Below are 20,788 nucleotides of genomic sequence, written 5' to 3'. Positions count from 1 at the left end.
GTGCATGTACAACATGGCCTTCCACACATATGTGTCCTATGCATATGCTAAATAGGGTGAACGCAGTAGTAGAAGCACAGGTGATTTTTGAAAAGGTTTCCCTCTAGACTCTCTGCATTGTATAATTCGTGTAAAGTATATATATTATTTTATTATCATAAAAAACAACACCTCTCTTATTTTGAGAATGAGGTTTGCAAGTGCATCAAGCTCAACAATCCCACACAGGGAACGAAAATATGAGCCATAGCTATGGAAATAGACGGTCCAGCTGATAGAGCCAGAGGCTGTGGGTGAGGCAATGGCAGGAGCGAAGAGGAAATGGACTCGTCTCTCTACAAGTTGAGCCGGGCTGCTGTATGTGCGATGCCTGTCTGAGGCCCATTATGTCAAAATGACGAAAAATGATGAAAAATGACATCAACTTTAAAAATAGACTAGTTTGTTTTCATTTCCTTTAACTGGCATATTCAACTGGCCAAATATTGGACAGTTAAATCACCACCACCATCGTCACTATCGGCACTGATGGGCTGATAAGTATGCGCCTGGCATACCTATCACTTTCTCCTTCGCCCTAAGGTCGATACTGCTAGGATCTGCATTGTCCAGGGAGAAGAAGAGCAGTTATACCAAACTGAAATGCAGGGGAGTTAACACGAAAGCTAAAAAAATCTAATAAGAGGCAGAGGCAGAGGCAGGAATCCATCAAACCCAGGCGTCTGGTGTCAGAGTCTGCCTCCTAACTGCTTGACTACTGAACTCTGTTACTCACTTTCAAAATCCTAGACAAACAGCATGGAAGAGAGTCTCCTTTTCCCTGAAAATAAATCCAATACGAGTCCACCAAATAAGTGGTAAATACATGTAATCATAACAAGAAAGAATGCCATCTCTGGAAAGGCAAAGGCCACGTGCACTTCAGCCAAATGCATCCTAGCCCTTTGGTCCCCACTGTGCTGAGATGCCCATGTGAGCGTATTCGGATGTGAATGGCTCACGTGGCGTGCTCTCGGGTCTGATCCCGCTGCAGAATTTACTTTGGACTCATTACATCCGTGTTTGCTGTACAAGTTCCCCCTGTCCCAGCAGGGTGTCCCGCCTTCTCATGCTCCTGCGCCTTTGGGATGACCGCAGGCTGGCGGATGTAGGCTGGGCTTGGCTGGGAAGCTCTGCTTCCCACAGCAGATCAGGCCAAGAGCTCTAAGCTGCAGGCAGGCTGGCTTGTGCATTCACCAGGGAGCTGCTGAAGGGGAAGCTTGAGGAAACCCTTCGATTCGGCATGGCAGAAGCCCAAGAAACAACCTCCACCTCAGGAGCATAACTCCAGTCATGGCTGTGTCCTCTCTGCCATCCTGCCCTTGACCAAAGTCAGCCCACTGGCCCAGCCCGACAGCAAGGGGTTAGGGCAATACACTCTGCTTCTAGGGAAGGAAGGGGAGGGCATCTCTGAAAGACTCCAACCACCGCAATGACTGAATCCTATGGTGACTTGGATACCACTTCCGGCCTATTCTCAAAAAGTTGTCTTGAGCTCACCGAAATACAGTTGGGTGCCTGTCCTCCATTACTGGCTTTCATGCAGTAGAAGTAGGCCATTTCTACAGTTACAAGAGATGGTCAGTGTTTTGCCAAGTCAGGAGACAGCACGGCTTTGACAGCGAAGCCTAGTTTGAGGAACCATTTCTGCTCGGCTGGTGGGGTGACGAACCAGGTATTGGGAAGACCCCGCTGCCTTCGCAGCCACAGGGGAGACCTATGAAACAGAACAGGGCCACCTGGGAAGTGAGCGTGGATGTCCCAGGGAGGACAAGCAGCAGAGCTGGAGCTTACCTGGGGTTACTGAGCGAACGACCACTGGTTTCTCACTTCCTGCCACGAAGCCAAATCCCAGCACAGGGTCCCTTCTCATCTCCACCTTCCGCGGAGCTGGAGGGATGATTTGGCAGCTCTCAAACCGAGGGTCGTCATATGGGATTGCCTGTGTCATGTGACTGTGGGGAAAGCACACACACGAGAGAGAGAGGAGGCGTCAGTTAGGTGGCATTAGACAGGGCCTGGCGATCGCATTCCTCCATTTCCAAAGCGTCTCTCCTGTTTGGTAGAGGGGGAGAGACATCGCTCCCTTGGAGTCTTTCTGGTCTCCTTGTTCTTTGAAAACCAGGCCTACTGTTTTTCTGTAGGTTCTCTAGGGCTCTAGGGCTTTGCACAGGCTGCTCCCCCAACCTCGCCTGCTTGTGCTGCTGCTATGAGTGGCTTTCTTAAGGCGACTATCCTGGGCACCTGTGAAATGGCAACCCTACACCCCACACCCACATCCCTTCACCTTCTCCTGTTTTGTTTTGTTTTGTTTTGTTTCCCACAGAACTAATATCTTGCGAGTGTGCTGTAGATAATCAAATTACTAAATAGAGAAAAAGGTATTTCATTGTGGAAGATGATCAAATTATAACCGATAAAGTGAGGAAGTGCCTAGGAGGGTCTGGACACTTATAGGCAATGCCTGCGGCTTCCGCCTGCAGAGAAACGGAAGTGCAGGGGACCTCTGTGGTGGTCACAGGTTATCCAACTGCCCCAAACACCCCCCTCTCCAAGAAGCTGAGAAAGTAACTTCTGGCATTTATATTTGTGGAGGTTTTCATGTGACTTGAATGAAACTTTTTTTTGGGTAAACACTTCCATGTCAGAGATCTTATCAATAAAGTGAATGTGAAAAGTGTATGATAGTTGAAGTTTTCCAGGCTGCTCCCACAGATCTGTCATTTGATCCACAAAAACCACCTGAGAGTGCAGGTGCAGCAGAGGTGCTGTTAGTGGCTTTTCCCAGCGAGGAAGCAGATGGAGCCGCGGCCTCTTGTTGCTCGGGCCCAGGACAAGCCCAGGGCCCTTAGGGAGTGGGCCCCATGTGTCCCATTCAAGGCAGCCTTCTTTTGGGGAGATTTCTGAGTTTGACCACTGGAAATCTCTCCTTAAAGTGATGTAAGCCAAGATGATTTCAACGACATTCGCTTAACTCAATTCTTTTTCTCTCTAATCTTCAGTAAGTAAAGAAGATCCTTTTTACATACCTAGAAACACGCTAATCCACGTGCCATCTGGACACGGTTAAGTGTGATAAAGACAGACAGAGGGGTTCAGTCACCCTTGTGTGGCATTAATAAGAATTAAGGAAAATCCATGAGTGTGTTCTAGGAACCATCCTTTAGACATCTATCACTGATGAGGAAAAGAAGAGCTTCAAAGTCCCTTTGAAAAAGAAAGGAATGTCTTTTTCGTTGGCAGTGTGAGCTCTGAAAGGTCAGGGAAGAAGTGTTAGCTGAGAACTGTGTGTGTGTGTGTGTGTGTGTGTGTGTGCTGCGGGCGTTCATCTGCCTTCCCTGCTCCTGCTCAGAAGACCCCTAGGAAGGAGGCACCTCCTCTTGCCAATGCTGAGCAAGAGAAGTAATTGGGCCAAGGTCACATCCTCTCAGGTGTAAGCCAGGTGCGAGTCACACCAGGTCTCCTGATTTGAAGTGTCAGGCACTCCATCAGCCCAGGAATTCGCAAGGCCAGTGTGAAATGGTAATTCGGGGCCCCACCCCCAATGGCGGGTAAGACCTGAAGACAGCAGACGACACAGCCCCAGCCAGGCCCTGCGTGCATCACACGCCTAGAACTGGCCCCCGTACGCCCCCAGCTTCCGGTGTCTGTCTGGACCCAGAGTCGAGGCGTGACATCCGTAGTGGGGAACAGGTTTGCGATGAAGGTGGCAGAAGGCCGCATGGGGAGGCCTGGCAGCCTGTGACCAGAATTTCAAGTCCTGATGAGAACAGAAAACTGGTGCAGGCGAGTCCCAGCGGCCAGGGCAGGGGCCTCAGACAGGGCCTGGCACGGATTGGGCCACAGGCAGCAGGCAGGGAAGCCAAGGCGGGGACCTGAGTGGCTAGGCAGACCTCTGGATTGCCTACAGCTCCCACCCCCAGGAACCTGACCCCCTGTCATTGACCCTCCCTCCCTGCGTCTGGAAGAGCGTGGGGCTACCACGGCATGGTGGACACTGTCCAGACCACACACCTCCTCTCCCGGAGGGCTCCGACACAGAGCCTGCCCAGTTGCAGTCAGAAACAACCCCTCCACTTATCTCCCATGGGCAAAGGGAAAGGGGAGAGGAGGTTCACGTTTTCTGCCCTTGGCCCTGAGCTCTGACGTTGGACCACGACGCACAGAGATGCATGCCACATGAGCTCAGCTACTTGCCCATGACTCCCTGCGTGGCGGAAGGGATCTGGGTCCTGGGCATCATAATCTCCATACTGAGTCTAGAGGGCAGCTGGGGAAGGCTGATGCCCCCGTGTGCTCACTTCTGGGAAAAGCTTTCCCATGTGGCTCCAGACTGCTGCAGGTGAAACACCCAGGAGCTCATAACGGCTCACGCAGCTGCTCACATCAGAGCACCTGCAGGTGGGACTCAGGGGCAGATTTTCAAAAGGCTCCCAGGTGACTCCAAACAGAGTTGGGTTTGTGGGCCACTCACCCGCCCAGGGACAGTGGACTCTTGTCCGCCCTCTAGGTAATGGGGAAAGAACACTGGCTATCCAGGACCAGTTTCCCGGCACCCACTGCGGCATGAGCTGCGGCACTGAGGGCAGCGTGTGCTGGATTGCCCTCTTTTGAGCACATGCTAAAGGAACAGTCCCGATTCATTAGTCCATCATGCATTCAATAACGATTATGCTATTTTTATGAACTTTTATTAAACACAGATTGTGTGCTAAGAACTTCTCGTAATGCTTTCCATGTTCATTCAATTCTCCAAACTCCATAATGCATTCATTTCTTCATTTAGTCAACAAATATTTACTGAACACCCACCGAGTCCTCTGTTTTTGAGGTATAACAGAAACAAAAGCATTACCAAAATAAAAGGCTCACTCGAGTGTTCAGGCATAAAGAAAATACAAAGAAGTTAGTAAAACGCATGGTAGGTCGCGTGGTTATGAGCACTAAGGAGGAAAGTGGAAAGAGACGGAACTGCTGCAGGGGACCAGCGGCTGAGAGGGGTGCGAGGCCTGATGTGGCTGCCCAGAGCAGGGCGGACTGAAAGCAGAGCCTGGAGGAAGTGAGGGGACTGGTACAGGTGATCGGGGTGGGGGGGCCCCAGATCACGCTGCTCTTGGAATGACACTGACCATCGTTCTGACTGAGACAGGAAGCCACCAGAAGGTTCTGAGTGAAGGACGTGACAGCTGCCATACGGGGAACAGACAGGGTGGAAGCAGGAAGAATGACCAGGACCCTGGGCCTCAATCTGGACAGAAGGTCACAGTGACTCAGGTCAGGGTGCGAGTAGCAGAGGTGGGACTTTTAACTGAGGAAACTTCTCTCCGAACAAGCAGATGATCCCAGTGAGGATGCCCATGAGACACTGTGTAAGCAAGTTCCGTGTCCTGATATATCCAAGCCACAGAAGGCATTTTTTCTTCAAGGAGCTCTCTGGCTTGCCCAAGAAGCACACAAATGCCCAGTGGAGGAGGTGAGAATGGAGGTGAGGTTTGGAGCAAGACTTTGGAGTCAGACTCTGGATTCGAACCCTATCCACTTTCTAGCAGCATACCTGTATGAATTATCACTCCCAGCCTCAGTTTTCTCATGCAGAAATGGTGATAATTATAGTAACATTTTCACAGGATAGTTGTGAAGATTAAATGAAAGTGCTTAAGCAAAATCTCCTGCACAGAGCAAACAGCCAAGAAGCCACAGATGTTATCTCTCTTGAGGTCAATGAAAATAGACAGGAATGGGTTTCAGATGTTATGAACTCATTCAATCTTAAAATGTGAAAACAAACTTAATAATGTTTCAAATAGCTGCAGCCCAACTCTCGATGAAATGCCTCACAAATCCTCAGTAAGCTCTGAGACCTTCAACCTGAAATGGCACATCAAATACAACAGCACAGTAAACACAAACAGAAATTGCTAGATACAAGAAAAGTCCATGCCACAGAGGAATAAGAGGAGGAAGAAGAAAGCGCAGGCTCTCCATGATGCGTCGTTGTTGGCTAGTTGACCAGGATCCTGTTCCCAGGCCTCGAAGTGGCCACCAAGCCCCAGACTAAGGAGTGCGCCTGAACTGCAGGGAAAGTTAGTCACAATAATTCTGTCCTAACGTAACAGGGGGATCCCCAGGAAAAGGGGAGGCTCCAGGTTGCTAGCCCCACCCAAGGAAGGGTGGAGTAGAGCAGAGAGAAGACTCTGGAGAGGAGACTAGGGAGGAAGGAGGCAGGATGGAGGTCAAAAGGAGGCCCACAGCAGGGTCATGTGAAGAAGCTGCACTTGCTTCTTGGTCTGGACTGGCTGAAATGGATGTGGGGAGAGGCCTGGGGGTTGAGGGGGCAGGTTAACGGTGGTGGTGCTTCTCTTGGTTTTGCTCTCTTCCAGACTTGCCTGTTTCAACCCTTCTCTTTGGTTCCCTGCCCGAAGGTGCTTTAGACTTAGGGCAGGTTTTCAGGCCTTGCTTGGGTCAATCATGTTTGGCCGGACTTTCACCCACGAGGGGACAGGTAACCTCAGGTGCTTGATTTGGAAACTATATCCTTCCCCTTTCCTGTGTTGCCCATGAATGTATTCCATTAAAGGTCCATGTGGTTTTTGTCTTGATGCGGCAGATGGCAGAACCTATTTAGAGCAGGCAGGTTTGGGGGTTCTGGGTGCGTAACTCCAAAGGGGACACACAGGAGCGGGCCCTTCATCTCAGGCACGGCGTGCCCTGAGTCAACGGGGACTACGGCGTGGCTCAGGTCACTGCACTGAGACACCAGGTTCAGATGCGAGACCACAGCCAGGTATGCACTTGAGGTCACTGTTCCTTCTGGGCTTTCGGGTATGATTTTGAGTCACTCTGTTTTGCTTGCACTTCGATGATAGCCTTGCAACAGAATCATCACTTCCTTGCTCAACAGGCTGTATTGTCAGGAAAAACCCATCTAAGAGAATCCATTTCAGTGTCTCTTTTCCAGTAAGAATGGATCCATATTAAAATGTTCCCTTATGAAACATCACTTTGTTCTTTTTATTAAGGCAAGCACTTTTTGGCTCTCTCCTTGCAATAGTGTGCGTGTGTGTTTTAAATAAAGCTGCTTTCATAATGAGCTGAAAAAGCAACATCTTTTGGCCTGTAGAACACGCTTCGGTGAATTCTGATGCTGAGACCAGAAGAACACAGCTGGTGCTACTACATGCACCTCCGGCCTCTACCCCCAACTTTCTCCAGCAGACGCACGGTTAGGTGAGAAGTCCATGCCCTGAAAATCCAGAGCATATTGAGACGGAAATGTGTCCACTGAGACTGAATGAGCCATCTTCCAGTTGCTAAAAGATTCATTTCAAAAGGAATTACGGTAATCCTACCGTATCACGCCCCATCACAAAGGGAAAGGGCTTTCCCTGGACTCTGGGGGCCTCACCTCCTCAAGAGCAATAGAAGACGGATCATCCAATGGATCACAAAACATTGCTTTGACTGGTAGAAGGTGCCCTGTATGTGAACCCAAAATAATTTCAGTTTTGATGCAGCCTTGACCACCAACAAGGTCCTTCGTGCAATATGGACTGAGTGGGAAGAGTTTGGAATGAAGCTCCAAATTTAGAAGCCTCTGACTTTGGTGTAGTGCTAAAGAAGCTGGGAAGAGGTGGCAGGTGGGAAACCTGGGTGGCTAACATTGTCATGAAAAGGAGAACAATAGAGACCTACTCTCTGTGCCTGACTCCTGACTCCTGCCTCGGAAGGCCACTTGCGCTCTCGGGGGGTGACCAGCTGTGATGACAGGGAGCGTCCAGTGTCATATTAGTTTATGCTCATCTCGATTTGCGTGTGCACTGAATTATTCTCCATCTGTCCCCCGGAGGCTAGTGTCTTCCACTGCCCATCACTGGACACAGTACGTAGTTCCCAACCTTGATTGCCTAGAGCACATCATGAGCCCAGAAGATACCAGAGAAAGATACCTGTGTAGCTGACATGTGCTCTTGCCTCTCTATCATCTGCATGAAAAGACCTTCTCAAATTCTTGTTGTCTCTTCCACTTGGGCTCTAGAGTGGGCAGATGTGCAGCAGAGTGGACAGACGTGGAACAGACAGCTGACAGCTCAGTGAGGACCCCCACGCAGGTGAGGTGCCCAGTAACCCAGTCTAGGCCAGCTAGTTAAATGAGGGATGATGACAATGGTTTCATTAAGACACTGAATTTTGAAGCTGTGCCTTACAGATCAAAAGCCCACTCATACAATTTGTAAATAGTGCTGTCCATATTTAAGAACCCTGAAATTCCACACCCCAAAGAATTCTCTTCAACTTTACTTCGCACACCATGTATGAATAACCACGTAACACTGGAACTGATTCTTCCAATGGAAATCGCGCCTCACATTACCTCTGTTAACATGGTAGCCACAAGAACCCCTGGTTCATTCTTCAAGACTTTCTCCTGTCCCTGACAGGACATGGGGTGGGGGGTTCCCAAGTCAATGCCCAATCATTCACAGATCCGACTGTGGCCCGTGAGGGAGATAAAGAAAAGCTATGAGCAAAAATGCTCATCTAGTCAGACCCCGGCTCCCCAGAACCAGAACCTAAGTGGGGGAGAGGGGAAGCAAGCAGAGGCTTGATAGGTTATAGCTGAGAGTCTGGAGTAGGCGGGGTTTCCAGTGAGTCAAAAGTCTGAGGATGTGTGGAGCAAATTAACACATTAAAATTGTTTTCTGCCTTGTTCTGCTTTAGGTTTCTCCTCTCCCAGACCTGAGGCAGTAGATAGCCCTCGCTCTAGGGCAAACACATTCGCCAGGGGCCCAGAGCCAAAGCTGATGGCAGATTTTCTTTCTGACTTGTTTCCTGAAAGTAACTTGCCCAGAAGGCAAAGGCAGAGGAGCCCTGAGAGGTGGCAGGACCTTCAGGAGAGGTGACCTGGTCTTCTGTCTGTCTAGCAAGGCACCAAGACCTACAGGCTGAGCCTAAAGAAGGGGCAGAGGGGGAACAACAGGGAGCCAGGGACTACTTAGTAGCCTGGGTCTGGGCTGCTCTGGGCCAGATAGTGTGGCCTGAAGAGCTCAAGGCCTGCTGGGAGCTGTGCTCTAATGAGAGGCCCAGGACTTCAGGATGCTCAACATGATTATGTCGGAATTGCCAACTGGCAGGGGTTTAATAGGCTATCCTCACACCCAAGTTTATGGGTAAACTTTCTAGGCGCTTGCGAGAAAACAGAAACTCTGAGCAAACAGAATCTTTGGGGGAAAAGGAAAAAGGGGAGTGAGAGGAGAAGTGACTAGGCTGGGAGAGAAGCCAGACTGTGGAGTCACATCGTGCTAGGAGATCCTTCCAGAACTCCTGTTAATAAGGACCCTGAGTTTCCCGCATCGGACACGACGAGCCCTCCCTCAAGGCCAGAGGCTTGGCCACCGCGTTTCCACCTGTACGTCCGGGGCCCATACAGCACACACATTTTTGTACTTACCATCTTGGTCTCTGCCTTTCTTTTCTTTCTTTGAAAGCAAATCTGGTCCAGCCTCTGCCCTTTGGGATTGAAACCCACCACTGGATGCGAATTCAATTTCACGTAAACATAAGTAACTGCACATCACATCTTTCTGGCTCACCTAAGAGTTTTGTGCTCTTTGCCTTCATGAATATGCATATTGTGGGTTCAGGAGAACTTAACTTCACTAATCAATTCCATAGGCTGGTGTCAAGTCAGTTCCCACACCACATCAGGAGCATCTGGAGATTTAGATTGCTTAGTCAAGCTTGGAAGCTTCCATAGGACCTGAACTGCCAAGAGAACTCAGAATGCTTTAGCTGAGAAATCAGAAAATGTTGACGAGACGGGAGTATTGTTGGAGACTTTTAAGAGGGCTTGAAATAAATGGGGTGCTCCTCAATGGGGGCACTAAATATGACCATTTCGAGTCTTTTCTAATTAACGTCTCGATTTAATGCCTTTCAGTAAAGATAGCTCCTTGGTCCATTGTAAGGAACAGCACAGAGAGAATTCTAAGTTCTATGTCATAACAGAGAAGAACTCTGAACAAGAGAAACCCTGAGGTTGTCTAACCTTACAAGATGTCAGCCACCCATTACAGAATGACAATTCTTAGGACGCTGTGATACTGGCACAAATACAGAGAAGCAGAAAATGATGCAGTAGCAGCTTTGACTAGAACAAAACAAGGTTTTGGGGTAAATTTAGAGATGCCCGCCAGCTTGACGGCATTGAATGCAAGCCCTGGCACCAAAGCGAGGGATGTGCTCCCGTGTGCCAACAAGAGGTGGCTTCTGAGAGAAATCCCAAAGGACAGAGTGGCTAGAGAAGCACTTTCGTCCTACCTGGAGGGGGCTGGCGACCAGTGATGGTGAATGAAAAAGTTGTTTCTTCCCAGCAAAGGATATGAGAAGAATGAATGAGAGTAACCTATTTGTTACAAGAACCTTGGATTGCGTTAAGAATGTAGGGAACAGATGTTTGGAAACGATCCCACCTCCACCGTCAGGTGTTTGTTTTATTGAAAATTATGCAAATATATATCCATAAAAACAGCAGCCTTGGAAAAATTGCAAATGAATTTTTCTAACCTGTTTAAAAATCTTGCAAATGAAGCGTTTCGGTTGAGGGTGAAATCATCTGTTAAATACAATAAGATGCAATATCTATTCGGTTTGTGGGTAGTTGATGGACATCAAAGAAGATGGAGATGTTCCAGCTGAATTTTAACAATATTTTCTGTGCAGCTGGGATTGAAAACAGTATTTCCAGATCGAGGAAGCAAACTGGGAAACACTGTCCACTTGCTCCTGGCTTTGTTTCTGGGGTGCCTTTTTTGATCCAATGGCAGAGATTAAAATCAAGTTAAGAAAGAAGCTGAACTTACAACCAGACCATCACATTTTTACTCAACGAAGTGGCAAATCAAGGTGCTTAAGAATAAAATCAGCATCTTATGGGCTCTCCCTGGTGGCACAATGGGTTAAAGCACTGCATTATGAAGCTCTCAGAAGCACTGCAGCACGAGTTCGATCCCCAGCCAGGGAGCTGACCCACAGGGTGCAGCAGACCTCTCCTGACCCACCCGCTGCTCTCCTCAGCAGTGTATTTCAGTACGTCTGCCTGTTCTGCTCCCCACTGTCTCTGGTGAATCCTCTCACCCCCCACACCTCTGGCCAGTTCCGTATGCATAAATAATAAATATAAAAAAATCAGTATCTCAATCGTTTTGCTGTTATTTATAAGATAGTTTTTACTGCATCAGTGACAGCAGCATGTTTATGATTAATAAAAATGTATATTTCACTTTCATATCATCTTACTTTAACATCTTTTTTTTTTAACAGTGCTTTATCCTCTCTGTAAAATACCTTTTATAGAAGTCCATATATATAAACTAGGAATGAATGAATATTGGGGGGTGGGCATTGGTTCAAAACCTTTCTACCAATAGAGTGTAAAAGCCAAGATGTGGAGATTTCTGTTGTGATGCTTCAGGCCCTCTGACCCAAGGGATGGCCCACAGAGCGCTTCCTATCCTCAGCCATGAGAGGCAGACCGCTGGTGTTACAAAGTTCGCCAAAGCTCTGGAAAAGTCCAGCTCTCACATCCAGAAAAGTTCAGAGGCATTTTTAGAAACGTGAAAAGAAGTTCAAGCACTGACAGGAAGCAGAGCTTGTCCCTCTTGCTCAGAGATCCTATTGCGGCCAGAGATGAGGCAGACGGGCTTGGCCTCGAGCTGATGGTTCTCTCACCTTGGGCTCCAATCACGGAACCCCCTGGGGGCTGGAAGCCCAACCACCCCAAGTTTTTCTAAGGGGTCAGCCTCTGACACCCGTGGCTGACCAAGCATAAAGTGTGACGTGACCAGGCAGAGTTTTGTCCTTATATTTTTGCAGCTGTAGGGAAATGCATTTTTGAATTGCAGCCTTGTTGACAGTGAGTCAAGCCTTTGTCAAACATGCTAAAGCCATCAGTTTAGGTCTGAAAACTTGTCTCCACGCCCTCAGAGTTGATTCCTGTTGAAGGGTAGTACCTGTGGGTGGGCTGAAAACACAGGCGGGTCCTTCACTGTACCAAGGGCTTTTCTGCTCCCTGTCCTCTAGATGTAGCCTTTGAAAATGTATGATTTTGCACTTGCAAAGGGAAAACAATCCAGTGGTTTTTGTAAATGCAAACTCAGAGAAACCCTACCCGACAATATCTAAAAACATCAATTGATTTTTATAAGAGATGTTTTTAGAGAGATGATTAGCCACACTTTATAAATTGCATGACTTTACGATCTTTACACAAAGGATTTCAGAAAGTGATGAAATGGGAAGGGCTTATTCGGATGACTAAGAACTTCTGATAGAAGCTGGTAAAAGGGGCTGGTAAAGAAATCACAGAATCAAAGGCTTGCACAAACGGCTTTGTTTTAATTAAGAGTTTATGACCTTTTCATCATTACATAATGTTTCTTGGCCCCTGCCTGGAGAAATGCGTTTCCTTAGATACAAAACTGCATTACTCCCCAAGGCTACACATCTCTGATTTGGGTTTTGTTTGCTTATGTTTCCTCTGTTGTAAGCTTCTTACGCCCGAACTGAACATCACACCCCGCACGCCAGCCCCCTGGCACCTTTCCTGCCTGCTCCCTGACCTGGACGCCCCTCCCCTGCCAATGGCACTTGGGCCCTTCCTGCGGCCTTCCCTTGGCTTCAACCACTGGCACGTGCTGGCAGCAGAGAGCAAAGGCACCAGGGGAGAGCAGCAGATTCCTCCCCCCCACCAGCTACTTGTTTAGGCACCATTCTGGAGAGATCTGCTCCACTCTGGCCGCCCTCACCTTCACATCAGCCCTCTTCCAGGCTCCATGCCCCCCACCCCCCATACTGCCCCTGGAGGCCTCTCAGGACCAGCTGCTCCTAGGTCCCGTGCCTCTGGGTGCCTCAGGCTGGCTCCTTCTGTGCCCACACTGGCCTCCTGGCTGCGGGTCTCAGCCATGCACCATGCCTGTCTCCCCCACTTTTCAGTCCCATGAAACAAACGCTTCCCCTGGACAGCACTCATGGGGCATCTCCTGATCCTTGCCTCCAGTGAAAAATACAATTCTAGCTATTTTTCTGATTCTTACAGTGGGGTAGGTCTCCCTCAAAGACAGGCTTTTGTCAATGTGCTCTGAGTAGCCTCTTGTCACGTTGGTGGTGTGGAAACCAGAGTGAATCAAGGCTTAGTGAGCCTGGGGTGGGGGTGGGGGAACCAACTAATAGGTTTATCAGTGAGCATGTTCCTTCCCTCTGAGAACATCTTTCCTCTTAGAGGAGGTCACCTTCCTGGTCTGTCCTATGAAATATCCCCCTCCCTCTCATTCCTTGATGCCCCCAGTCCATAAATATAGGTTCAATATTGTTCCACTGCAATATTCTTTAGAATTTAAAACCATGTCAATTCTCTATGCATATTTTCTTCAATAGATTTTTCTTTTGCTAACCTGTCTGTTACTGTTTTTGATTAATTACCCACCCTAAGTAGAACCCAGAACCCAGAGGGGTATGGGATGATTTCTTTTGCACCCCAACATTAGCCAAGAGCAAAAACTACTTTAGTATTGAGAATAGCATTCAGCTTAATATCAATAATATCTATAATATATCGACCATGATATACCCAAAGTACTGGGTACCCAAAGTTCTCAAAAACAACAAAAAGCTAAAGTAAACAGCTGTTAAAGTGTATTCCTTTTACCTGTAATAAACCTCTACACACAATGAAGACTTGAGTTCAAAGACTTCACCACTGCAGACTCCATTTCTATTTGTCTGATCTAAATGGATGGTAATCTCTTTTTATCTTAACTAAGTCATTTTTTGTCTCTTTGTCAGAGTGATAGCATTATCTTTGCTCAGTATTACCCACAGAACAGACTCAAAAGATATATAGTAAAACTGACAAGGGAGAACCTTACTGAATCAGAGAGCTAGATGAGGCTTAATGCCTTCATGCTTTAGAAGAGTTGATCTGCTCACTTGAAAATTTTGTCTACCTTTTTCTTTCAAGTTGGAATAAATTGCCTTTTTGATTCAAGGAAAATCAGTCTCCTGTTACTTACAGTGAATCCAATTTATCCATCATTTATTCACCAACTATTTAATAGAAGTTTTTTTTTTTTTGGCCTGGTACCTAGGCTATAGCTGTGATTTGAAATGCTAAGCTTATATTCTGGAAAAGATTACCGACTAAATATAAGAGCCAAATGTACTTCAGCCTGTTTTTTATAAATAAAGCTTTATTAGACCACAGCTACATCCATTTGTTTATGCATTGTATTTTCTTTCAGGCTACAATTGCAGAGTTCAGTAGTTATGACAGACATCATCTGGTACAGAAAGCCTAAAATATTTCCTTTCTGGTTCTTTACAGAAAAAAAGTACCAACCCTCTTTAGTGGAAAGACTGTGACAAGAAGAACCAAATAAACACAAACTATATCATAGTACTGTCAAGGATGAGAGTTATTATTAAGAAAACTGTAGCAGAATAGAGGGTGAAAGGTGGTGGATTGTTTTTAACAAGATGGGAGTATAGTCCTCTCTAAGGAGGTTGCCTCTGAGATCTGAATGAAGAGAGGACTTGAGCTGGGAGGTTATCCATGGGAAAACTATTCCAGGCAGAGGCGACAGATGTGTAACAGCTTTGACAGAACAGTATCCAGGGCATTCTTTTACTCACGAATCCATTCCCTCATTCAATGATTTTTTTGTTCATTTTCCCCACAACTTTTCCCCTTTTTTCATTTAAAAAATTTGGGGTTATGTTTTTATTCCTTCATATGTGTGTACATTCCACTCCACCAAACCATCCGTGCCAATAACCTGTCTACATACCTCTCCCCGTCCCTCCCCTCTGTAACTTCTGGTAACCAGTAAAATCTTCAAAGTCTAAGATTTGTTCTTGCTATATTTTGCCTGTGTATGTTATTTTTTATTTATATTTCACAGATGAGTAAAACCATCTGATATTTGCCCTCCACTTTTGGACTTTCTTAACATAATATCTTGGGTCTAGCCATTTTGTCCCCAAAGACACTATTTCACCTTTTTAATACCCATGTAGTATTCCAGTAAGTATATACACCACAATTTCTTTATATGTGTATTGATGGGGACATAGATTGGCTCCATCAGTTAGCAATTGTGGACTTTTTTGGCAATCACAAATACAGTTTTCACAAAACTTCTCCTTGGTTCCATGCCTTCTAGTACCTCAAAGAAATTCCCATCCAGTAGGTTGAACTACTGATATAAACATCTGAGTAGCATGGATTACTAAGACAGATGTAATGGAAGGATACACTTCACACTGTGGAGGTGCAATCCATGGGGGCGGTTAACCCAAGCCAAGGGTAACAAATAGGGACCAAGAAACACTTCACAAATAGTGCCCAAGACAAGAGTCTGGAGAATCTAGGTGTATGACTATGTGGCTAAGGAAGGGAAGGACCTTCCAAATCAAGAGAAACCATAGAGGCATAAACGAAACTGATGGTAGGGACAACTGTGAGTGTTGCTTATCAGGTAACTCGATGGACTTGTTAGGAAAAATAAGGTTAGAGATGAGGACTCAGAGCCATTCTAAAATACTGCTCAGATTCAGCTACACCCATTTTTTATCAGCAAGAACACATCCTTCTTGGAAAGCTCAGAATCTCTAAAATCTACCACTTTATTCAGATCCACAATAAAATGGGTTGAGGAAATAAAAATCCTGCAATTCTACACATTCTAGGAGATGGAAGAGGAAAATCTTAGAAAATAAGGTTAATAGAGTTCTTAAGAATTCTGTTGAATGCATGCTATTAACTTTATTTATGAATCACAGTATAATCCATTTTGAGGGCTACAGTTCAAAGGACCATAGAGTTTAAACAGATCTAGACTTATGCATTTTCCCAGTCAAGCTTTGAGCTTTAACAAATGAGATGCAATAAACCAACCATTAGGGCTTGTATAAATTATCATCCAAAATAGGTTCCATTAATTTATGATCAAATTTATTCTTCGAGGACTAAGATCTATTTGTCAATACCACTACTGAAAACCATTTCAACAATTAGGCTTTTATCAAAAGTCAGTTCATCCACCCAGAGAAATTTCTGTCATTGTTAAAGACTGAATTTAATGCTTGTAAATATGTATTGACTATGCCTTGTGAATCTAATTGTAGTATCTTAAAGGGCAAGATGTTTGTCAGTTTCCCTAATGCTGAAAAATTCCTGCAGCTGGACCAATAATCAATTATATTAATTGAGTTCCATTCAGTGTGTTCAAGAGATTACTTTTATGTTAATGATACTCTAACGTGTCAAAAGCAATAATAACCAAGTCACATCAGTGGGCTGATTGAGATGCTTAGCAAAGCTGGTAGCTTTCAACCTCACATCACATCATCAACCCTAGATATACATTACTCCCAAGGAACACTCAATCATAGACTGAGATTTATTGGTGATTAAAATTTTAAAAGACAGGTGATATAGGAATATAGTCAACAAGTAAATGCTCAGGATCATAAGCTCTGTTTAGCAAGAATCAGAATAAACAGCGTGAGAGTTGGGTGAGAAAGTTAATGTGAACTGAATCCAGGAGGAGGCCATGGATGGAACACTTCATGTATACTATGGAAACCTATTGCAGGAGGTCACACTGGTGAAACCACATTAGAAAACGACTGAGCAGTGAACCCAAGCCTGTTTTTTCAACCCTGACTGCGAGCTCTGGGACAGGACCCAGGAACAGGGACCTTCACATGACATCCATGGTCCTTCCATGAAGTGCTAGCACCTCAAGCGTGCACTCCAGCTGGTAGAGGGTGGTGGGGGGTGGTGAGCAAGGTCCATCTTAGGGGATAATGGGCTGGAGAAGAATGCAGGATTCTGTTGCTCAGGACCTATTCAAGCAGGTAAGGTCTTTTATTTTGGTAGGGAGAATAGTCTCTGGGAGTAGAACACTCAATATCATCCAAGATTATGAGTTTCCCTCCACTCATACCCATTTCAAACTAAAAATATTAATTTAAAACAGTGCAGCAGTGTTCTGATATTTTCCATGATATCTATTTTGATGAAATATGTTGTGGCTTTAGCATATTTCATTTTTCAGTCTCAATTTAGTAGACACCTTAAAGCATACATCAGTTTTACCCACTTGTTAGCCCAGTATTACCTAGCCACCTGTGTTTTCAAAAGTCACTCCGTGTGAGTCTATGCAGGGTTGGGGACCGCATTTTGAAAAGCACTGACTCAGTGGGAGATATCTAGGGAGAGGAGCCTAAGAGGACACAGACAACCAACTTCCATTATCTTGCAATTTGCAGTCACCCTCACTACCAGCTCACTGGACGACCAGTCTTTGTTGATGTCAATTCTCTGCGACGGTCTGAGAATCTGAGGTCCTACATGGAGCAGCATTTGTGGGAGGCAAGAGCAATATCTTGATGATAACTAATTTGGTGGCTTGAATTTACATGTGATATTATGTTAGCATGAATCCAGACCACTGTCAAGAATTGAATGGGTCTAGATTAGAAGCACACATTTCAAAACTCTTATACTGCAGTGTTGAGAATTGATATAATATTGTGTTGTGGGCAAAGGAAATACCTATTATTTGTTTACGTTTCCTGTGGCTGCTCCCACATACTCTAGAGCTGCTGAGAAGGGAACGTTCCTGCCTGAACATCTATAGTCAAGTTTATTTTATGGACCCTGGCTTTAACAATCTGTGTGTGCCTTTGTCTTGCTAAGAGAATTTAGGGAAAATTCATATTTTATTTTAGATTCACTTGGATAAGCTCAAAATAGCTGAAGCTTTCAGAGGCTATGCATACTTAACAGCATATTGAAAATTTTAAAGAGCTCAATTATTTTCCAAAAGAATTAACATGTGTCAGCAGTATCCATTTTACTAGATGCAGATTCCTTATGATCATAATTGATGTTTAACAAAATATGGTGCATAGGCATTTTCAATGACATATATTTAACAATTTTATGGATGTCTAATTAACTTGTCACAATAGTATTCATTTAATTCAATTTAAGGGCTGGAAACTACTTTCAACCTTTATTAGTGTGACACTTATTTTCTGGGCCACACGAGCCATGGGGGAAACAAATCAAAGAGCTAGGACAAAACACAGATATTTTGCCCTAATCTCTTTACTTTTTTACAAAAGGGTTTGAAGACTTCCCTGCAAATGGTTTCCCTTCTCTTCAATAAATGATACTCTTTTATGTAGTGGTTAAGTCATGTAGTTTTTTAATTGGGCACTGTGCTAGGCACTGAAGAAAAGCACCATTACCATAATAGCAGCAGGTGCTACTAACATCAAATAAGCTTGGTAAGACAGTTCTGGATGATAAATATGAATTATAAGATTTATTTTCACAGCAACCCGACAAGGTGGGCAATATTTACATCACCATTTTACAGTTGGGGCCACTGAGCAACAGAGTAAACAGTAGGTGGGCTTTAGGAAGTTAGAATATGGCAATGAAGGGAGTCCTGGCTGAAACATTATACCATGGAACAATACATTTTCTAAAAGAAACAGATAACTAGTGCAATAGAACAGAAATGATCCAGAAATAAAGCATGAGTGTAATTCAAATCCCAAATAGTTCATGAAAGGCATGAACTATTATTTAAAATGGAGTTAACTGAATATGTAATTGGAAATCTATTCCCAAATATATCATATACAAAGTTGCCTATGTATATTGGTTATAAAACATTCAAGCTATGAAAATACTAGAAGAAAATACTCATAAATACATTTAGCGTCTTGGGCTAGAAGAGGTATTTTAAGTATAATGTGAAATCCAGAAGCTATAAAGGAAAAGACAACCATTTAAAAGGACAAAAGTGGGTCCTCCCTGGTGGTGCAATGGGTTAAAGTGCAACACCGTGAAGCTAGCAGCATCTGCGGTGTGAGTTCAATCCTTGCCCCGGAGGTGACCACATGGCGCGGCAGACCTCTTCTGACCCGCCCGCTGCTCCCCTCAGCAGTGTCCTTCGTCCATCTCCATCTGCCTGTTCTGCTCCCCACTCTCTCTGGTGAATCCTCTCACTGCCCCTGCAATTCTGGCCTGTACCCCAGTGCTGTATGCATAAATAAATAAGTCTTTAAAAAATAAAAGGGCAAAAGTATAGTTACAACAAACCACTAAGAAAAATATTTGCAACATATAAACATACAAATATATAACATACATAATGAGTTAGTACAATTAAAAAGATGGCCTAATTAAAAAAACACCGTGAAGTGTATGAGCACGCACATTGATGAAAATAATACAAATGGCGAAAATAAATTCTGAAAGACACTCACTTTTGTTCCTATTAATAACTGCCAAGTAAGACATTTTGTTATACTGCCTTTTTTTCTACCTAAAGTGAAAGTAAGGCGGTATAACCTGTTTCTTAAGGGCTATCATAATCCATCGCACTTTCAATATGCATATTACGTTTCAGTAATCTCATTTCTAAGCCTGCATCCTGTAAGACTTCTGAGTTGAGCTATATGCTGCACTGTACTTTATTGCAAAAAAGAAAAAAAAGTAAGAACGAGGGAGTACTCAGAAATTCAAATATATAATTTTGTATTCAGTAGACAGCTGGAAGGATAAAGTTTTGAAAAAATCTTTCAGAAAGTGGAATAAAAAGACAACATGTTGGAATTATTTTAAAAATTTACAGATGATTAGTTCAGAAGCTCCAATATACAATTAATAAGAATTTCTATAAAAGAAAAAGCTATAGGGAGAAAGAGGTGATCAAAGAGATGAATGTGAATAGTCCCTGAGCTGAACGACCAGAGAAGTTACTCTGACAATAAAAGAACCTTCACACTTGGATGCATCACAATGAAATTTTAATACACCAAGGATAAAGAAATTATGTTCAAAACTGTGGAGAGAAAAAATCCATTGGGGAGAAAAGAATGCGCAGCAGCTCACTATGTGAATGCAGGACTGGAGGCCCGAGGCAATGCAGTTTGCCTCGAATCTATACTGGACCAAGGTGGAGGGTAACGGGTGCCTTGATGGTGGGTGTGATGTGGTGACATGCACCTGAAAAGAAAGGATCCTAAATTTCTGAATCAAATACAGTGTTTGTTAGCCAATGTTACCTCAATAATTAAAAAAAAAAAGTTTCTGTGCAAAAATTCTCAACCTGAATTTCCATGTGAAGTGACAGGGCAGACTAAAAACATTTCCAGACATGCTAAGATTTAGCAAGTTCACCTCCTGCACATCTTTTCTAAGCAAGTTACCTGAGGATGCACTCCAACCAAAGCAAGAGAGAAAGGCATGGGATGAAGGAAACCGTGGTTCCAACATGGGAAAAGAAAGAAGAAAGAGTCAGGATGATCTTTGTGATGATTCAGGAAATCATCACAGCGGTTTAGAGCCGGAGGAGGAACTGAGGGGGGAGTAGTCTAGGAAAGAAGGCGGTGCTAGAGTTTGACTTTTACCTTTGAGAAGGGCAAAACATTTACCACAGGACAGGCAAGGAGGGAAATAGAAAATCGAGACCGCAAGAAAAAAAAAAAAATCGCTAGAACAGTGTTTCTTCAGAAACAGGAAGAAAGTGGGAATGGTAGTCCCAGTGCCCCAGCCCTATCTGGCAAAATAAGCAACAGTGGGTAAAGCCCAGGATTCCAGAAATGCCAGTTTGTGCTGAATATTTAGACCTGATAATGCATGACTTCCTTTTCTTTTTTAAATTATATA

General features: G+C 44.8%; 1 protein-coding gene across 4 annotated transcripts in view; it reads right to left on the bottom strand.

The window, feature by feature from the left end:
• FRMPD4 (FERM and PDZ domain containing 4) overlaps positions 1-20,788 on the bottom strand; it is a 613,488-nt gene that overhangs the window by 81,713 nt on the left and 510,987 nt on the right. For all 4 annotated transcript variants that reach the window (XM_012730327.1, XM_012730329.1, XM_004689848.2 and 1 more), the window contains one exon: positions 1,834-1,994. In XM_012730327.1, the coding sequence (XP_012585781.1) occupies positions 1,834-1,994 (161 nt within the window). The remainder of the gene's footprint in view (positions 1-1,833; positions 1,995-20,788) is intronic.

This window comes from Condylura cristata, unplaced genomic scaffold (genome assembly GCF_000260355.1).
Source record: "Condylura cristata isolate star-nosed mole 26May11 unplaced genomic scaffold, ConCri1.0 scaffold00027, whole genome shotgun sequence".
In the NCBI taxonomy this organism is placed as follows: domain Eukaryota; kingdom Metazoa; phylum Chordata; class Mammalia; order Eulipotyphla; family Talpidae; genus Condylura; species Condylura cristata.
The sequence above is the reverse complement of the archived record's forward strand: the minus strand, read 5'-3'. Positions and strand labels throughout refer to the sequence as shown.